The following is a 20746-nucleotide window of genomic DNA, read 5'->3' on the forward strand; positions in this document are numbered from 1 at the left end:
AACCCCAAAAAAATTCCCAAAAAATCCGGAAAAAAATCGACGAAAAATAACCAAAAATTCCATTAAAAATTACAGGAAAATCTCCAAAATCCCACCCAAAAAATCCACCCAAATCCCCTGAAAAAACCCCCCCGAGACCCCTCCCCAAATTATCCCAAAATCCCCCAAAAATAACCCCAAAAAATTCCCCAAAAAAAACCCCGGAAAAAAATCCATTTCTGGGGGAATTTGGGGCCATTTTTGTGGATTTGAGGGAGAATTTTGGGGCTTTTTTGGGGCCATTTTTTAGGGATTTTGGGGGGATTTTGGGGCCATTTTTGGGCCATTTTTGGAGCCATTTTTGGGGGATTTTGGACCCATTTTTGGGGATTTTGAGGCCAATTTGGGGCCTTTTTTAGGGATTTTGGAGCCATTTTTGGGGTCTTTTTGGGGGATTTTGGAGCCATTTTGGGGGATTTTGAGGCCAATTTTGGGGCCATTTTTAGGGATTTTGGAGCCATTTTTGGGGCCATTTTGGGGGGATTTTGGCGCCATTTTTGGGGATTTTGAGGCCAATTTTGGGGCCATTTTTTAGGATTTTGGGGGATTTGGGGCCATTTTGGGGGATTTTGAGGCCAATTTTGGAGCCATTTTTTAGGTATTTTGGGGCCATTTTTGGGGCCATTTTTGGGGCCATTTTTGGGGGATTTTGGAGCCATTTTTTAGGGATTTTGAGGCCAATTTTGAGGCCATTTTTTAGGGATTTTGGAGCCATTTTTGAGGCCATTTTGGGGGGATTTTGGCGCCATTTTTGGGGATTTTGAGGCCAATTTTGGGGCCATTTTTAGGGATTTTGGAGCCATTTTCGGGGGGATTTTGGGGCCATTTTTGGGGATTTTGAGGCCAATTTTGGGGCCATTTTTAGGGATTTTGGAGCCATTTTTGGGGTCTTTCCGGGGGAATTTTGGACCCATTTTCGAGGTGATTTTGGACCCATTTTCGAGGTGATTTTTGAGGCCAATTTTGGGCTCGTTTTTGGATTGTTTTGGGACCATTTTCCGAGGAATTTGGGGAATCCTTGGTGGGGGGGGGAGGGATTTCTCAGGGAGATTTGGGAAGATGTTTTTGCCCATTTCTGACTCCCATTTTTTTCACCAAAATCTCCTTTTTTCACCCCAAAAATCCAGCCCTCAGTACGACTGACCCCCACCACCATGCTGTACTCGGGGCGCTCGCAGGACGGAAGCCACATCCTGGTGAGGGGGGAGGGACAGGTCCCCAAAAAATTTGGGAGGTGGTCACCAAAAAATTTGGGAGGGTGAAATTATTTGTCGGGAATTTTTAAAAAAAAAAAAAAAAAAATTGGGGGGATTTTTTTCTTTTTTTTTTCTTTTTTTTTTTTTTTTTCCTCAGAATTTCGGGGGTTGGGAGAGGTCAAAATTTGGGGGTGAAAGGTGAGGGGTGGGGTGGGGGGAGGGGTGGAGCTCCCCAAAATTTAGGGGAATCAAATTTTTAAAAATTTGTGATGAAAAGCTTAAAAAATTTGGGGAGAAACCGTAAAATTTAGGGTGAAAAGTCAAAAATTTGGGATGAAACCTTGAAAATTTGGGGTGAGACCTTCAAAATTTGGGGTGAAACCTTAAAAATTTTGGGGTGAAACCTTAAAAATTTTGGGATTGAACCTTAAAAATTTGGGATGAAACCTTAAAAATTTGGGGTGAAACCGTAAAAATTTTGGGGCGAAACCTTAAAAATTTAGGGATGAAACCTTAAAAATTTTGGGTGAAACATTAAAAATTTTGGGGTGAAACCTTGAAATTTTGGGGTGAAACCTTAAAAATTTGGGATGAAACCTTAAAAATTTGGGATTAAACCTTAAAAATTTGGGATGAAACCTTAAAAATTTTTGGGATTCAACCTTAAAATTTTTTTTGGGATGAAACCTTCAAAATTTAGGATGAAACCTTAAAAATTTAGGGATGAAACCTTAAAAATTTTTGGGATTAAACCTTAAAAATTTTTGGGATGAAACCTTAAAAATTTGGGATGAAACCTTAAAAATTTTAGGATGAAACCTTAAAAATTTGGGATGAAACCTTAAAAATTTTGGGATGAAACCTTAAAAATTTTGGGATGAAACCTTAAAAATTTTGGGATGAAACCTTAAAAATTTTTGGGATTAAACCTTAAAAATTTGGGATGAAACCTTAAAAATTTTAGGATGAAACCTTAAAAATTTGGGATGAAACCTTAAAAATTTTGGGATGAAACCTTAAAAATTTGGGATTCAACCTTAAAAATTTAGGGGTGAAACCTTAAAAATTTTAGGATGAAACCTTAAAAATTTGGGATGAAACCTTAAAAATTTTTGGGATTAAACCTTAAAAATTTTTGGGATGAAACCTTAAAAGTTTTGGGATGAAACCTTAAAAGTTTTGGGATGAAACCTTCAAAATTTTTGGGATTAAACCTTAAAAATTTTTGGGATGAAACCTTCAAAATTTAGGGATGAAACCTTAAAAATTTTGGGATGAAACCTTAAAAATTTTTGGGATTAAACCTTAAAAATTTTTGGGATGAAACCTTAAAAATTTAGGGATGAAACCTTAAAAATTTGGGATTCAACCTTAAAAATTTAGGGGTGAAACCTTAAAAATTTTAGGATGAAACCTTAAAATTTTGGGATGAAACCTTAAAAATTTGGGATGAAACCTTAAAATTTTGGGATGAAACCTTCAAAATTTAGGGATGAAACCTTAAAAATTTTGGGATGAAACCTTAAAAATTTAGGGATGAAACCTTAAAAATTTTAGGATGAAACCTTAAAAATTTGGGGTGAAACCTTAAAAATTTTTCGGATTAAACCTTAAAAATTTGGGGTGAAACATTAAAAATTTTTGGGATGAAACCTTAAAAATTTTTGGGCTGAAACCTTAAAAATTTAGGGATGAAACCTTAAAAATTTTTGTTGAAAAATCAAAACTTTGGGGTCGTTCAATCCAGGGAGTTTTATGAGTTTGGACGTGATGGGGGTGGAAATAAATAAATAAATAAATAAATAAATAAATAAATAAAAATTTCAACGGGAAAAAAAAAAAAAAAACGATTTGGTGGGGGAGGGGGTTCCAAAAAATCCCCGAAATTTCCGGGAAATCCAATTTTTTGGGGTTTTTTTTTTTTTTTTTTTTTGGGGGGGGGCCAGAAAAGCGCCCGGTACCTGCAGCAGGAGCTGCCCGTGCGCATCGCTCACCGCATCCAGGGATTCCGAAACCTGCCCTTCATCATCGGCTGCAACCCGACCATCCTGCACGTGGTGAGGGGTCCAAAATGTAGGAATGGGAATGGGAAATGATGGGAAATGATGGGAAATGATGGGAAATGGGAAATAATGGGAAATAATGGGAAATGATGGGAAATAATGGGAAATGATGGGAAATGGGAAATGGGAAATAATGGGAAATGATGGGAAATGGGAATGGGAAATGATGGGAAATGGGAAATGATGGGAAATGGGAAATGGGAAATAATGGGAAATAATGGGAAATGGGAAATGGGAAATGGGAAATGGGAAATAATGGGAAATGGGAAATAATGGGAAATAATGGGAAATAATGGGAAATAATGGGAAATGGGAATGGGAAATGATGGGAAATGGGAAATGATGGGAAATGGGAAATGGGAAATAATGGGAAATGGGAAATAATGGGAAATAATGGGAAATGGGAAATAATGGGAAATAATGGGAAATAATGGGAAATGGGAAATAATGGGAAATGATGGGAAATGGGAAATAATGGGAAATGGGAAATACTGGGAAATGATGGGAAATAATGGGAAATGATGGGAAATAATGGGAAATAATGGGAAATGATGGGAAATAATGGGAAATTATGGGAAATGATGGGAAATAATGGGAAATAATGGGAAATGATGGGAAATGGGAAATAATGGGAAATAATGGGAAATAATGGGAAATAATGGGAAATAATGGGAAATGGGAAATAATGGGAAATAATGGGAAATGGGAAATGGGAAATGGGAAATGATGGGAAATGGGAAATAATGGGAAATGGGAAATAATGGGAAATAATGGGAAATGGGAAATGGGAAATAATGGGAAATAATGGGAAATAATGGGAAATAATGGGAAATAATGGGAAATAATGGGAAATGGGAAATGATGGGAAATAATGGGAAATGGGAAATGGGAAATGGGAAATGATGGGAAATGGGAAATAATGGGAAATGGGAAATAATGGGAAATAATGGGAAATAATTGGAAATAATGGGAAATGATGGGAAATAATGGGAAATAATGGGAAATAATGGGAAATAATGGGAATGGGAAATGGGAAATAATGGGAAATAATGGGAAATAATGGGAAATGATGGGAAATAATGGGAAATAATGGGAAATGGGAAATGATGGGAAATAGGAAATGATGGGAAATGGGAAATAATGGGAAATGGGAAATAATGGGAAATAATGGGAAATAATGGGAAATGGGAAATAATGGGAAATAATGGGAAATGATGGGAAATAATGGGAAATAATGGGAAATGATGGGAAATAATGGGAAATGGGAAATGATGGGAAATGGGAAATAATGGGAAATAATGGGAAATGGGAAATGATGGGAAATGGGAAATAATGGGAAATGGGAAATAATGGGAAATGGGAAATGGGAAATAATAAATAGTAATAATAAATAGTAAATAATAAATAGTAAATAATAAATAGTAAGTATTAAATAGTAAATAATAATAATAAATAATAAATAATAAATAAATATAAAAGTGAAAATAAAAAAATAGAAATAAAAATAAAAATAATAAATAATAAAAAATAAATAAAAATATAAAAGTAAAAATAAAAATAGAAATAAAAATAGAAAATAATAAATGATAAATATAAAAGTAAAAATAAAAATAATAGATAATGAATAATAAATAAAAATAAAAATAAAAATAAAAATAAAAAATAAAAATAGAGAATAAAAAATAAGAAATAAAAATAAAAATAAAAATAATAAATAAAAATAATAAATAAAAATAATAAATAAAATAAGAAATAAAAATAAAAAAAATAAAAATAAATATAATAAATAATAAATAAAAATAAAAATAATAAGTAAAAATAAAAATAAAAATAGAAATAGAAAATAAAAATAGAAATAAAAATAATAAATAAAAATAAAAATAATAATAAAAATACAAATTAAAATAAATAAATATAAAATAAAAATAAAAATTAAAATTAAAATTAAAAATAAAAATATAAATAATAAATAAAAATAAAAATAAAAATAGAAATAGAAAATAAAAAATAATAAATAATAAACAAAAATAAAAATAATAAATAATGAATAATGAATAATAAATAAAAATAAAAATAATAATAAAAATAAAAATAAAAATAAAAATAAAAATTTAAAAAATAAAATAGAAATAAAAATAATAAAAAAAATTAAAAATAATAAATAACAAATAAAAATAAAAAATAAAAATAAAAATAATAAATAAAAATAAAAATAAATATAAAAATACAAAATAAAAATAAAAACAAAAATAATAAATAAAAATAAAAATAAAAAATAAAATAAAAATAAAAAATAAAAATAAAAAATAAAAATAAAAATAATAATAAAAAATTCCCGGAGAATCCCGGAATTCCCAAAGGCTCCGCAATTCCCGAAAATCGTCACCGAGTTCTAAAGAGAGGGGAGGGGGGGAAATCACCAAAAGAAATTAAAATAAAATAAAATAAAATAAAATAAAATAAAATAAAACAAAATAAATAAATCCAGGGGTTTCTTAAGGGCGTCGATTTCAAAAACAAAAAAAAATGAAATGAAATGAAATGAAATGAAAAAGTTTCCTAAATTCCTGGATTTTGGAAATCTCCCGGAATTCCAAAAAAAAAATTCCCCGATTGTTGAAAGTCGTGGAATTCCAAAAAAAAAAAAAAAAAAATCCCGGAATTCGAAAGTCACGGAAATCCCAAAATCCCGGATTTCTGAAGTCTCCAAGAATTCCAAAAAAAATCCCAGATTTCGGAAGTCGCGGAATTCCGAAAAAATCCTGGATTTCAGAAGTCTCCCAGAATTCCAAAAAATTCCTGGATTTCGAAAGTCGCAGAATTCCAAAAAAATTCCCAGATTTCAGAAGTCTCCCAGAATTCCAAAAAAAATCCCCGATTCCGAAAGTCGCAGAATTCCAAAAAAATCCCGGAATTCGAAAGTCACGGAAATCCCAAAATCCCGGATTTCTGAAGTCTCCAAGAATTCCAAAAAAAATCCCGGATTTCGAAAGTCTCCCAGAATTCCAAAAAAAATCTCGGATTTCCGAAGTCCCCAAAATCCTGGAATTTCATTAAAAAAAAAAAAAAAATTTGGGTTTCAGAAATCGCGGAATTTCCAAAACCCGGATTTCGCAAATCGCAAAATTAAAAAAAAAAAAAAAAAAATTCCCGGAGTTCTCAAATCCCAAATTTTTCGAAATCCCCAAATTTCGAAAATCCCCTAAATTTCAAAAATCCCAAAATTCCGAAAAAGTCCCGGAATTCCAAAAAATTCCCAAAATCAAAAAAAATCCCAGAATTCCAAAAAAAATCCCAGAATTCCAAAAAAATCCCAGAATTCCAAAAATAAAGTCCCGGAAATCCCAAAATCCCGGAAATCCCGGAATTCCTGGGGGGGGGGGGGGGGGAGGGAATCCCAAAATTTCGCAGAATTCCCCAAATTCTGTTTTTTCCCCTCCCCCAGCACGAGCTCTACATCCGCGCCTTCCAGAAACTGAGCGACTTCCCACAGGTGAGACACACCTGGGGAGAGAGAGAGAGAGAGAGAACACCTGGGGAGAGAGAGAGAACACCTGGGGAGAGAGAGAGAGAAAACACCTGGAGAGAGAGAGAGAACACCTGGGGAGAGACAGAGGGAGAGACAGAACACCTGGGGAGAGAGAGAGAGAGAGAGAGAGAGAACACCTGGAGAGAGAGAGAGAACACCTGGGGGGAGAGAGAGGGAGAGAGAACACCTGGGGGGAGAGAGAGAGAACACCTGGAGAGAGAGAGAGAACACCTGGGGGGAGAGAGAGAACACCTGGGGAGAGAGAGAGGGAGAGAGAACACCTGGGGAGAGAGAACACCTGGGGAGAGAGAGAGAGAACACCTGGGGGGAGAGAGAGAGAACACCTGGAGAGAGAGAGAGAGAACACCTGGGGGGAGAGAGAGAGAGAACACCTGGGGAGAGAGAGAGGGAGAGAGAACACCTGGGGAGAGAGAGAGAGAGAACACCTGGGGAGAGACAGAGGGAGAGAGAACACCTGGGGAGAGAGAGAACACCTGGGGAGAGAGAGAACACCTGGAGAGAGAGAGAGAGAACACCTGGGGAGAGAGAGAGAACACCTGGGGGGGAGAGAGAGAGAGAGAGAGAACACCTGGAGAGAGAGAGAGAGAGAACACCTGGAGAGAGAGAGAGAGAGAACACCTGGGGGGAGAGAGAGAGAGAACACCTGGGGAGAGAGAGAGGGAGAGAGAACACCTGGGGAGAGAGAGAACACCTGGGGAGAGAGAGAACACCTGGAGAGAGAGAGAGAGAACACCTGGGGAGAGAGAGAGAGAGAACACCTGGGGAGAGACAGAGGGAGAGAGAACACCTGGGGAGAGAGAGAACACCTGGAGAGAGAGAGAGAGAGAACACCTGGGGAGAGAGAACACCTGGAGAGAGAGAGAGAGAGAACACCTGGGGAGAGAGAACACCTGGGGGGAGAGAGAGAGAACACCTGGGGGGAGAGAGAGAGAGAACACCTGGGGAGAGAGAGAGAGAGAGAGAACACCTGGGGAGAGAGAGAGAGAACACCTGGGGAGAGAGAGAGAGAGAGAGAACACCTGGGGAGAGAGGGAGAGAGAACACCTGGGGAGAGAGAGAGAGAACACCTGGGGAGAGAGAGAGAGAACACCTGGAGGGGGGGGGGAGAGAGAACACCTGGGGAGAATACCTGGGAGAAAACACCTGGGGGAACACCTGGGAGAGAGAACAGCTGGGAGAGCGCCTGGGACACACCTGGGACAGCTGGGGCACACCTGTGCTTATCTGACGAGGCCTGTGTCATTTGTCACTGTCACCTGTCTTACTGGTACGTCACCTGTCTTACCTGTATGCCACCTGTCTCTCCTCTGTCTCTCACCTGTCCCTCACCTGAATCACCTGTGTCTCACCTGTCAGATCCAGGTGCGCAGCGACGAAGCTCAGTACTGCGCGTTGCTGCGGCAGCTCCTGGAGGATCACAAGGACGTGGTGACGCTGCTGGCAGAGGGGTTCAGGGAGTGCCGGAGACACATCCAGGTAACTTACCTGGGACAGGTAACCTCACCTGGGACAGGTAACAACCCCTGGGACACACCTGAGTTATACCTGAGATACACACACAACCCCCTGCTGGCAGAGGGGTTCAGGGAGTGCCGGAGACACATCCAGGTAACTTACCTGGGACAGGTAACCTCACCTGGGACAGGTAACCACCCCTGGGACACACCTGAGTTATACCTGAGATACACACACAACCCCCTGCTGGCAGAGGGGTTCAGGGAGTGCCGGAGACACATCCAGGTAACTTAACCTGGGACAGGTAACCTCACCTGGGACTCACCTGAGACACCTCTGGGATACAGCTGGGATACACCTGAGGTAGATACACACCTGGGACACACACACACACCCGTAGGGCACACCTGGGACACACCTGAGGTTGGTAACCTCACCTGAGATACTGACATACACTGTTTCACCTGTCTCACCTGTCCTTCACCTGTCTCTCCCCTGTCTCACCTGCCCAGGACGAGCGGCTCCTGCGGCCGTTCCTGGACAAGACTCTCACCTCTCGCCTGGGCATGCGGATGCTGGCGGCGCATCACCTGGCACTGCACGAGGACAAGGTGAGCTCACCTGCACAGGTGTGTCAGGTCCCTATAGATCTCTATGGATCACCTGTACAGGTGTGTCAGGTATGTATAGATGTCTATGGGTTACCTGTAAAGGTGTGTCAGGTACCTATAGGTCCCTACGGATCACCTGTAAAGGTGTGTCAGGTACCTGTAGATCCTACAAATCACCTGTACAGGTGTTTCAGGTACCTATACATCCTGTAGGCTTCCCTTTAATCCCATTTTTTGTCATTTTTCCCGTTTTTCTCCCCAAATCCCAGCCGGATTTCGTCGGCATCATCTGCACCCGCCTGTCCCCCAAGAAACTCATCGAGAAGTGGGTGGACTTCGCCAGGTGAGCGCACCTGGGCACTCCTGGGATACACCTGGGAGGACCTGGGATACACCTCCGCAGACCTGGGCACACCTGGGTACACCTGGGATCATCTGGGCACACCTGGGGGCACCAGGAACACCTGGGATACATCTGGGTACACCTGGATACTCCTGGGGACACCTGGGATACATTGGGGCACACCTGGGAACACCTGGACACACCTGAGAGACACCTGGGCAAACCTCAGCACACCTGGGGCACACCTGGAGAGGACACAGGGGAGAGCAGATGGCAGTAAGTGATTGTGGCTGCAGGTGAGGTGGCACAGGTGACTCAGGTAACACAGGTAACATGGCACACATGTGGTTCAGGTAATACAGGTAACATGGCACACAGGTAACAGCACAGATGACTCGGGTAACACAGGTAACGTGGAGAGGTGACTCAGGTAACACAGGTAACATGGCACACATGTGGCTCAGGTAATACAGGTAACATGGCACACAGGTAACAGCACAGATGACTCGGGTAACACAGGTAACGTGGAGAGGTGACTCAGGTAACACAGGTAACATGGCACGCAGGGAACATGGCACAGGTGAGACTCAGGTAATACAGGTAACATGGCACACAGGTAACACAGGTAACATGACACAGGTGTGACTCAGGTAACACAGGTAACATGGCACACAGGTAGCATGACTCAGGTGACACACAGGTGAATGAGATGACTCAGGTGTGACACAGGTGTGATACAGGTGACTTAGGTAACAAAAGTAACAACACAGGTGTGTCACAGGTCACTCAGGTGTGTCACTCAGGCGTGTCTCACCTGTGCAGGCGTCTGTGCGAGCACCAGTACGGGAACGCCCCCCGCGTTCGCATCAACGGCCACGGGACGGGTGTGACACGGGTGTGACACAGGTGTGTCACAGGTCACTCAGGTGTGTCACAGGTCACTCAGGTGTGTCTCACCTGTGCAGGCGTCTGTGCGAGCACCAGTACGGGAACGCCCCCCGCGTTCGCATCAACGGCCACGTGGCCGCGCGGTTCCCGTTCATCCCCCTGCCCCTGGATTACGTCCTGCCCGAGCTCCTCAAAAACGCCATGAGGTGAGAGGATTTGGGGTGAAATCCGGGGATTTTGGGAAAATTTGGGGGGATTTTGGGAAGATTTTGGGAAGATTTTGGGGCGAATTCGTGGCGTCGTTGGGATCATTTTAGGGAGATCTCACAGGATTTTTGGGTGGAATCGGGGGGAATTTTGGGGGGTTTTGGGGTGAATTTAAAGGGGGAGCTTGGGGCGTTTTGGGGAGAATTCAGAAAGTTTTGGGTAAAATCGGGGGATTTTTGGGGCCGTTTTGGGGGAATTTCTGGGGAATCTCTTGGGGAGTTTGGGGCTTCGTTGGAAGTTTTGGGGGATTTTGGGGGAAAATCTGGGGGATTTGGGTGAATTTCGGGGTGAATTTCAGGATTTTAAGGTGAATTCGGGGTCATTTTGTGGTGAATTCAAGGGGAATGTGGAGCCATTTTGGGAAGATTTCAGAGGATTTGGGGGAAATTTGGGGGGTTTTGGGGTGAATTTGGGGGATTTGGAGCAAATTCAGGGGATTTGGGAGATTTTGGGTTGAGTTCAGGGGGGTTTTGGAGTGAATTTGGGGAAATTTAGGGGGGGAATTTTGGGCATTTTTTGGCCATTTCAGGAGATTTTGGGATTCAGGGAATTTTTGGCAAATCCAGGAAATTTGGGGTGAATTTGGGGGGATTTTGGGAAGAATCTGGGGGATTTTTTTGGGGCATTTCAGGGGATTTTGGTCTAAATTCAGGGAATTTTTGGCAAATGCAGGAAATTTGGGAGATTTTTGGGGGGATTTTGGGCAGATTTTGGGGGCATTTAAAGTTGGATTTCTGCAAGAATTTTGGGGGAATTTGGGGCTGAGGGTGGGGTTGGGGTGACCCAAGTGACAATTTTGTGGTCCCTGCGGTGACGCCGGTGACAATTTGGGGACGATTTTGGGGTTTTCAAGGGCCACCATGGAGTCGCACCTGGACACGCCCTACAACGTCCCCGACATCGTGGTGACGATCGCCAACAACGACATCGACCTCGTCATCAGGTACGGGGTGGGGGGAACGGGGTGGCACCAAAATGTCCCCAAAATGTCCCCAAAATGGCGCCAGGGTGGCACCAAAATGTCCCCAAAATGTCCCCAAAATGGCGCCAGGGTGGCACCAAAATGGCACCAAAATGGCGCCAGGGTGGCACCAAAATGTCCCCAAAATGGCGCCAGGGTGGCACCAAAATGTCCCCAAAATGGCGCCAGGGTGGCACCAAAATGGCACCAGGGTGGCACCAAAATGTCCCCAAAATGTCCCCAAAATGGCGCCAGGGTGGCACCAAAATGTCCCCAAAATGGCACCAGGGTGGCGCCAAAATGGCACCAAAATGGCACCAGGGTGGCACCAAAATGTCCCCAAAATGTCCCCAAAATGGCGCCAGGGTGGCACCAAAATGTCCCCAAAATGGCGCCAGGGTGGCACCAAAATGTCCCCAAAATGTCCCCAAAATGGCGCCAGGGTGGCACCAAAATGGCACCAAAATGGCGCCAGGGTGGCACCAAAATGTCCCCAAAATGGTGCCAGGGTGGCACCAAAATGTCCCCAAAATGTCCCCAAAATGGCGCCAGGGTGGCACCAAAATGTCCCCAAAATGTCCCCAAAATGGCGCCAGGGTGGCACCAAAATGTCCCCAAAATGGTGCCAGGGTGGCACCAAAATGTCCCCAAAATGTCCCCAAAATGGCGCCAGAGTGGCACCAAAATGGCACCAAAATGGCACCAGGGTGGCAACAAAATGGCACCAAAATGTCCTTAAAGGGTCCCCCAAATGTCCCCAAAACCCCCCCATTGTCCCCAACATCCCAAATGTCCCCAACGTCCCCAACAGCCCAGTGTCCCCAAATGTCCCCAATATCCCCAAATGTCCCCAACGTCCCCAATCCCCTGGATGTCCCCAATGTCCCCATGGCATCCCCGCTGTCCCCAATGTCCCCAACACCCCCAAATGTCCCCAACGTCCCCGAACGTCCCCAACGTCCCCAATCCCCTGGGTGTCCCCAACGTCCCCAAACGTCCCCAATGTCCCCAATCCCCTGGGTGTCCCCAACGTCCCCAACGTCCCCGAACGTCCCCAATCCCCTGGATGTCCCGAACGTCCCCAACGTCCCCAATCCCCTGGATGTCCCCAACGTCCCCGAACGTCCCCAATCCCCTGGATGTCCCCAACGTCCCCGAACGTCCCCAACGTCCCCAATCCCCTGGGTGTCCCCAACGTCCCCAACGTCCCCAATCCCCTGGATGTCCCCAACGTCCCCGAACGTCCCCAATCCCCTGGATGTCCCCAACGTCCCCGAACGTCCCCGCTGTCCCCAGGATCTCGGACCGCGGCGGGGGCATCCCCCACGAGCTGCTGGACAAAGTGACCGAGTACCACTTCAGCACGGCCGAGGCCAGCGCTCAGGACCCGCGCCTGGGGGGACCCTTCCGTACCCTGATGGACGCCAGCGGCCAGGCCGGACCCATGCACGGGTCAGGGACCGCCCCCCGAAACCCGGGAGAGCCCCCCGAAAATTTGGGGACATCCCCCGAAATCTGGGAGAGCCTCCCTGAAAAATTTGGGGACATCTCCAAAATCTCGGAGAGCCCCCTGAAAAATTTGGGGACATCCCCCGAAATCTGGGAGAGCCTCCTGAAAAATTTGGGGACATCTCCAAAATCTCGGAGAGCCCCCTGAAAAATTTGGGGACATCCCCTGAAATCTGGGAGAGCCCCCCTGAAAAATTTGGGGACATCTCCAAAATCTGGGAGAGCCCCCTGAAAAATTTGGGGACATCTCCAAAATCTGGGAGAGCCCCCTGAAAAATTTGGGGACATCTCCCGAAATCTGGGAGAGCCCCCTGAAAAATTTGGGGACATCTCCCGAAATCTGGGAGAGCCTCCTGAAAAATTTGGGGACATCTCCAAAATCTCGGAGAGCCCCCTGAAAAATTTGGGGACATCCCCTGAAATCTGGGAGAGCCCCCCTGAAAAATTTGGGGACATCTCCCGAAATCTGGGAGAGCCTCCTGAAAAATTTGGGGACATCCCCCGAAATCTGGGAGAGCCTCCTGAAAAATTTGGGGACATCTCCCGAAATCTGGGAGAGCCTCCTGAAAAATTTGGGGACATCTCCAAAATCTCGGAGAGCCCCCTGAAAAATTTGGGGACATCCCCTGAAATCTGGGAGAGCCTCCCTGAAAAATTTGGGGACATCTCCAAAATCTCGGAGAGCCCCCTGAAAAATTTGGGGACATCTCCAAAATCTGGGAGAGCCCCCTGAAAAATTTGGGGATATCCCTGGAAATCTGGGAGAGCCCCCCGAAAATTTGGGGACATCCCTTGAAATCTGGGAGAGCCCCCTGAAAAATTTGGGGACATCTCCCGAAATCTGGGAGAGCCTCCTGAAAAATTTGGGGACATCCCCTGAAATCTGGGAGAACCTCCCTGAAAAATTTGGGGACATCTCCAAAATCTCGGAGAGCCCCCTGAAAAATTTGGGGACATCTCCCGAAATCTGGGAGAGCCCCCTGAAAAATTTGGGGACATCTCTCGAAATCTGGGAGAGCCTCCTGAAAAATTTGGGGACATTTCCCGAAATCTGGGAGAGCCCCCCGAAAATTTGGGGACATCTCCCGAAATCTGGGAGAGCCTCCTGAAAAATTTGGGGACATCTCCAAAATCTGGGAGAGCCCCCTGAAAAATTTGGGGACATCTCCAAAATCTCGGAGAGCCCCCTGAAAAATTTGGGGACATCTCCAAAATCTGGGAGAGCCCCTTGAAAAATTTGGGGACATCTCCCGAAATCTGGGAGAGCCTCCTGAAAAATTTGGGGACATCTCCAAAATCTGGGAGAGCCTCCTGAAAAATTTGGGGACATCTCCAAAATCTGGGAGAGCCCCCCTGAAAAATTTGGGGACATCTCCAAAATCTGGGAGAGCCCCCCTGAAAAATTTGGGACAGTCCCAGGATTAGGTTTTGGGGAATTTTTTTGGGTGAATTAGGGGTGGTTTGGGTTGAATTTTTGGGGTGGTTTTAGAAGGGATTTTTGGGGGGTGGGGGTTTGAGGGCACCTCTGAGACCCCTCCCCAAATTGGGGACCCCCCCCAAAAATATCGGGGATACCCCAAGGGTTGGGATTGGAGGGGCTCGAGAAGGATTTTGGGATTTTAGATGGAATTTGGGGTTTTTTGATGGAATTTGAGACTCTTTTTTTTTTTTTTTTTAACGGGATCTGAGGAATTCTACAGGAATTTTGGGATATTTGGGGGCACATTTGGGAATTTTTTTGTATTTCCCTCTCTCCCCCCCCCCATCCCCGCGATTATATTTGGGATAAATTACAGGATTTTGGGGTTTTGGGGGTATTTTTATGAAATTTGGGTATTTTTTGACAGGGATTTGAGAAATTTTACAGGAATTTTGGGATATTTTGGGACAAATTTATCAATCTTAATTTTTTTTTTTTTTTTTTCCTCCCTTCACCCCAGGTTCTGTTTCGGGTTAAATTACGACATTTGAGGATTTTTATTGGGATTTGGGGTTTTTTTGCTGGGATTTCAGTTTTTTTTTTTTTTTTTGATGGGGATTTGAGAAATTTAACTAAATTTTGGGATATTTTGGGACAAATTCATCAATCTTCAATTTTTTTTTTTTTTGTTTTGTTTTTTTTTTTGTTTTTTTTTTTTTTGCCCCTCACCCCAGGTTCGGTTTCGGGCTGCCGACGTCGCGCGCCTACGCCGAGTACCTGGGGGGGTCCCTGGTGCTGCAGTCCCTTCAGGGCGTCGGCACCGACGTCTACCTGAGGCTGCGGCACATCGACGGCAAAGCCGAGAGCTTCCGCATCTAGGGGGGCTTCGGGGGGTGCCCCGTGGTCGGCGGGGTCAAGAAGAAACCCCTCCCCCCCCCCCACCGTGGTGGACAGCGGTCATCGGGGTGATGGCGAGCCCCGAAAGTTGGGGTGCGGTCATCGAAACCGAGGAGAACGCTCAAAAGTTGGACTTTGGTGTTGAGGTACTCCAGTGGCCAAAGTTGGGTTTTGGTCATCGGGGGTGATGGAGAATCCTCAAAAGTTGGGTTTTGAGGTCATTAAAATCGTGGAGAACCTTCCAAAGTTGGGTTTTGGTCATCAAGGTTATGGAGAACCTTTCAAAGTTGGGTTTTGGTCATCAGGGTCATGGAGAACCCTCCAAAGTTGGGTTTTGGTCATCGGAACCGAGGAGAACACTCAAAAGTTGGGTTTTGAGGTCATTAAAATCATGGAGAACCTTCCAAAGTTGGGTTTTGGTCATCAAGGTTATGGAGAACCTTTCAAAGTTGGGTTTTGGTCATCGGAACCGAGGAGAACACTCAAAAGTTGGGTTTTGAGGTCATTAAAATCATGGAGAACCTTCCAAAGTTGGGTTTTGGTCATCAAGGTTATGGAGAACCTTTCAAAGTTGGGTTTTGGTCTTCAGGGTCATGGAGAACCCTCCAAAGTTGGGTTTTGGTCATCGGAACCGAGGAGAACACTCAAAAGTTGGGTTTTGAGGTCATTAAAATCATGGAGAACCTTCCAAAGTTGGGTTTTGGTCATCAAGGTTATGGAGAACCTTTCAAAGTTGGGTTTTGGTCATCAAGGTCATGGAGAACCCTCCAAAGTTGGGTTTTGGTCATCGGAACCGAGGAGAACACTCAAAAGTTGGGTTTTGAGGTCATTAAAATCATGGAGAACCTTCCAAAGTTGGGTTTTGGTCATCAAGGTCATGGAGAACCTTTCAAAGTTGGGTTTTGGTCATCAGGGTCATGGAGAACCCTCCAAAGTTGGACTTCGGGGACAATGAACCTCAAAAGTTGAGTTTTGAGGTCATTAAAATCACGGAAAACCTTCCAAAGTTGGAGTTTGGTTTTTGGGATCATGGAGAACCTTCCAAAGTTGGGTTTTGGGGTCAATGAACACCAAAAGTTGGGGTTTTGTTCATTAAAATAATGGAGAACGCTCAAAATTTGGGTTTTGGTCTTTGGGGTCATGGAGAACCTTCCAAAGTTGGTGTTCGGTCATCGAAACCGAGGAGAACGCTCAAAAGTTGGACTTCGGTGTTGAGGTTCTCCAGTTGAGTGGCCAAAGTTGGGTTTTGGTCATCGGGGGTGATGAAGAACCAAAAGTGGACATTGGTCACTCTGAGGGTCGAGGCCACACCCCCTGAGTGGACATTGGTCACTCTGAGGGTCGAGGCCACGCCCCCTGAGTGGACATTGGTCACTCTGAGGGTCAAGGCCACGCCCCCTGAGTGGACATTGGTCACTCTGAGGGTCAAGGCCACACCCCCACAGTGGACATTGGTCACTCTGAGGGTCGAGGCCACACCCCCTGAGTGGACATTGGTCACTCTGAGGGTCGAGGCCACACCCCCACAGTTGACATTGGTCACTCTGAGGGTCAAGGCCACGCCCCCTGAGTGGACATTGGTCACTCTGAGGGTCGAGGCCACACCCCCTGAGTGGACATTGGTCACTCTGAGGGTCAAGGCCACGCCCCCTGAGTGGACATTGGTCACTCTGAGGGTCGAGGCCACACCCCCTGAGTGGACATTGGTCACTCTGAGGGTCGAGGCCACGCCCCCTGAGTGGACATTGGTCACTCTGAGGGTCGAGGCCACACCCCCACAGTTGACATTGGTCACTCTGAGGGTCAAGGCCACGCCCCCTGAGTGGACATTGGTCACTCTGAGGGTCAAGGCCACGCCCCCTGAGTGGACATTGGTCACTCTGAGGGTAGAGGCCACGCCCCCTGAGTGGACATTGGTCACTCTGAGGGTCGAGGCCACGCCCCCTGAGTGGACATTGGTCACTCTGAGGGTCGAGGCCACGCCCCCTGAGTGGACATTGGTCACTCTGAGGGTCGAGGCCACACCCCCACAGTTGACATTGGTCACTCTGAGGGTCAAGGCCACGCCCCCTGAGTGGACATTGGTCACTCTGAGGGTAGAGGCCACGCCCCCTGAGTGGACATTGGTCACTCTGAGGGTCGAGGCCACGCCCCCTGAGTGGACATTGGTCACTCTGAGGGTCAAGGCCACGCCCCCTGAGTGGACATTGGTCACTCTGAGGGTCAAGGCCACGCCCCCTGAGTGGACATTGGTCACTCCGGCCGCTGACCACGGCGCCCCCGCCCCTCCCCCACCCCTCATTAACGCTGCGGCCGAGCTGAGGGGGCGGGGCTTTATTGGGGGAGGGGCGGGGGAAGGAGGAGGGGGAGGGGGAGGAGGAAGGCTCTTCATCATCTTCACCTTCATCATCATCATGGAGACCCAAAGTCCCATTTTGGGCTTTTTTCGACCCAAAATTCTTCATCGTCATCATCTTCATCGTCATCTCTTCCTCCATCACCTTCCTCCCCACCTTCCTCTTCCTCCTCATCATCCCCTCCCCGCCTTTAATCTTCATCCCCTCCTCCGCCATCCTCATCCTCGGGGCCTTCATCACCACCTCCATCCTCATCCTCGGGGCCTTCATCACCACCTCCATCCTCATCCTCGGGGCCTTCATCCTCATTTTCAGGATCTTCTTCCTCACGGCCTGCATCACCCTCCTCATCCTCGCGGCCTTCATCCCCTCCTTCCTCCTCATCCTCGCGGCCTTCATCCCCAGTTTTGGCCTCTCCCTCCTCTTCCTCGCGTGTCCACTCTCCCTCCGGCCGGCAGCACGGACAGTCCGAGCGGTGTCCGGGCGCCGCGTCGCGCTGCGGATCGTAAAAATCTGGGGAAAAGGGGAAAGTGACCCAAAAATGACCAGGGAGTGACCCCTGAGTGACCCTGTGTGACCCCTGAGTGACCCCTGAGTGCCCCCTGAGTGACCCTGAGTGACCCCTGAGTGACCCCAGTGACCCTGAGTGACCCCTAAGTGACCCCTGAGCGACCCCTGACCCCTGAGTGACCCCTGAGCGACCCCTGAGTGATCCCTGAGTGACCACAGTGACCCCTGAGCGACCCCTGAGTGACCCCTGAGTGACCCCAGTGGCCCCGGAGTGACCCCTGAGCGACCCCTGAGTGACCCCTGAGTGACCCCTGAGTGACCCCTGAGTGACCCCTGACCCCTGAGTGACCCCTGACCCCTGAGTGACCCCTGAGTGACCCCTGAGCGACCCCTGACCCCTGAGTGACCCCTGAGCGACCCCTGAGTGATCCCTGAGTGACCAGTGACCCCTGAGCGACCCCTGAGTGACCCCTGAGTGACCCTGAGTGACCCCTGAGTGACCACAGTGACCCCTGAGCGACCCCTGAGCGACCCCTGAGTGACCCCCGAGTGACCCCTGACCCCTGAGTGACCCCCGAGTGACCATTGAACCGAGCGCTGCAGTGACCGCTGCCCACCCCAGAGCACGGCCGGCCACGGGAGCGGTCACTCACCGAAGGGCCCCGGGCGCGGCGGCCCCTCCAGCCCCTCCAGGACGGTCAGCAGGACCCGGCACGTCCGGTCCCCTCTGGCCGCGGCCAGAGCGCGGAGTCGCCGCGCCCAGCCCGGGCCGGCCGGGGGCCCGAGCGCGGCCAATTCGGGCTCGGACACGGCTCCGGCCGCTCGCAGCGCGGCCAGCAGGGCCTCGGCCGGGACGGAGTCCAGGCGGCGATCCAGGCTCCGGCCGCCCGCTCGGACACGATCCAGGGCCGACATGGGGCCCGAGGAGTGGACACTGGGGGAGGGGGTGCTGGGGTGGGCTCGGGACACTGGGATGGACAGAGGGACACTGGGATGGACACTGGGATGGACACTGGATGGACAGAGGGACACTGGGAGGGGCAGAGGGACACTGGGATGGACACTGGGATGGACAGAGGGACACTGGGAGGGGCAGAGGGACACTGGGATGGACACTGGGATGGACAGAGGGACACTGGGATGGACAGAGGGACACTGGGATGGACACTGGGATGGACAGAGGGACACTGGGAGGGGCAGAGGGACACTGGGATGGACAGAGGGACACTGGGATGGACAGAGGGACACTGGGAGGGGCAGAGGGACACTGGGATGGACACTGGATGGACAGAGGGACACTGGGATGGACACTGGGATGGACACTGGGATGGACACTGGGAGGGGCAGAGGGACACTGGGATGGACACTGGATGGACACTGGGATGGACACTGGGATGGACAGAGGGACACTGGGATGGACACTGGGATGGGCACTGGGATGGACAGAGGGACACTGGGATGGACACTGGGATGGACAGAGGGACACTGGGATGGACAGAGGGACACTGGGATGGACACTGGGATGGACACTGGGATGGACAGAGGGACACTGGGATGGACACTGGGATGGACACTGGGATGGACAGAGGGACACTGGGATGGACAGAGGGACACTGGGATGGACACTGGGAGGGACAGAGGGACACTGGGATGGACACTGGGATGGACACTGGGATGGACACTGGGAGGGACAGAGGGACACTGGGATGGACACTGGGATGGACACTGGGATGGACAGAGGGACACTGGGAGGGACAGAGGGACACTGGGATGGACACTGGGATGGACACTGGGATGGACAGAGGGACACTGGGATGGACACTGGGATGGACACTGGGATGGACAGAGGGACACTGGGATGGACACTGGGATGGACAGAGGGACACTGGGATGGACAGAGGGACACTGGGATGGACACTGGGATGGACAGAGGGACACTGGGAGGGACAGAGGGACACTGGGATGGACACTGGGATGGACACTGGGATGGACAGAGGGACACTGGGATGGACAGAGGGACACTGGGATGGACAGAGGGACACTGGGAGGGACACTGGGATGGACACTGGGATGGACAGAGGGACACTGGGATGGACACTGGGATGGACACTGGGAGGGACAGAGGGACACTGGGATGGACACTGGGAGGGACAGAGGGACACTGGGATGGACACTGGGATGGACACTGGGAGGGACAGAGGGACACTGGGATGGACACTGGGAGGGACAGAGGGACACTGGGATGGACACTGGGATGGACAATGGATGGACAGAGGGACACTGGGATGGACAGAGGGACACTGGGATGGACACTGGGATGGACAGAGGGACACTGGGATGGACACTGGGATGGACAGAGGGACACTGGATGGACAGAGGGACACTGGGATGGACAGAGGGACACTGGGATGGACACTGGGATGGGCACCGGACGCTGACCCCGGACTGGTCACTCCCCCTGTAGGGGACAGAGCCCAAGGCTGCCCCTCCCCCACCCTCTATAGGGTCCCTTTCCCCTATAGAACCCCTCCCCCACAGGATCTTGCCCCTATAGGACCCTCCTGTCCCCTATAGAGCCCCTCCCCCACCCTCTATAGGGTCCCTGTCCCCTATAGAACCCCTCCCCCCACAAGTTCCTGTCCCCTATGGACCCCCCCCACCCCCCCCGTCCCCTATAGAT

General features: G+C 48.1%; 2 protein-coding genes across 2 annotated transcripts in view; one reads left to right on the forward strand and one right to left on the reverse strand.

Moving 5' to 3' along the window:
* The window catches only part of BCKDK (branched chain keto acid dehydrogenase kinase), a 29216-nt gene extending 13884 nt beyond the window's left edge, over positions 1 to 15332 (forward strand). The window contains exons 5-12 of the mRNA XM_062512412.1: positions 6744 to 6791; positions 8205 to 8324; positions 8816 to 8914; positions 9184 to 9257; positions 10223 to 10351; positions 11266 to 11355; positions 12670 to 12825; positions 15037 to 15332. Coding sequence (XP_062368396.1) covers positions 6744 to 6791; positions 8205 to 8324; positions 8816 to 8914; positions 9184 to 9257; positions 10223 to 10351; positions 11266 to 11355; positions 12670 to 12825; positions 15037 to 15181 — 861 coding nt within the window. The 3' untranslated portion in view covers positions 15182 to 15332. The remainder of the gene's footprint in view (positions 1 to 6743; positions 6792 to 8204; positions 8325 to 8815; positions 8915 to 9183; positions 9258 to 10222; positions 10352 to 11265; positions 11356 to 12669; positions 12826 to 15036) is intronic.
* A 2197-nt stretch (positions 15333 to 17529) lies between these two features.
* Positions 17530 to 19214, reverse strand: LOC134055956 (S-antigen protein-like). The gene is made up of 2 exons (XM_062512430.1): positions 18720 to 19214; positions 17530 to 18069 (listed from the first exon to the last, which is right to left on the reverse strand). The coding sequence occupies exons 1-2, from the start codon at positions 18979 to 18981 to the stop codon at positions 17747 to 17749; spliced, it is 585 nt and encodes a 194-aa protein (XP_062368414.1). The 5' UTR covers positions 18982 to 19214; the 3' UTR covers positions 17530 to 17746.
* Positions 19215 to 20746: the final 1532 nt, after the last annotated feature.

Source organism: Cinclus cinclus, chromosome 36 (assembly GCF_963662255.1).
Source record: "Cinclus cinclus chromosome 36, bCinCin1.1, whole genome shotgun sequence".
Lineage (NCBI taxonomy): Eukaryota > Metazoa > Chordata > Aves > Passeriformes > Cinclidae > Cinclus > Cinclus cinclus.

Excerpts from the sequence above, each read along its gene's own strand:
- LOC134055956 (XM_062512430.1), bottom strand. The coding sequence starts at position 18,981 with ATGTCGGCCCTGGATCGTGTCCGAGCGGGCGGCCGGAGCCTGGATCGC. Across the intron at positions 18,070-18,719 it reads GCCGCGCCCGGGGCCCTTCG|ATTTTTACGATCCGCAGCGC; the intron begins GTGAGTGACCGC and ends CCTTTTCCCCAG.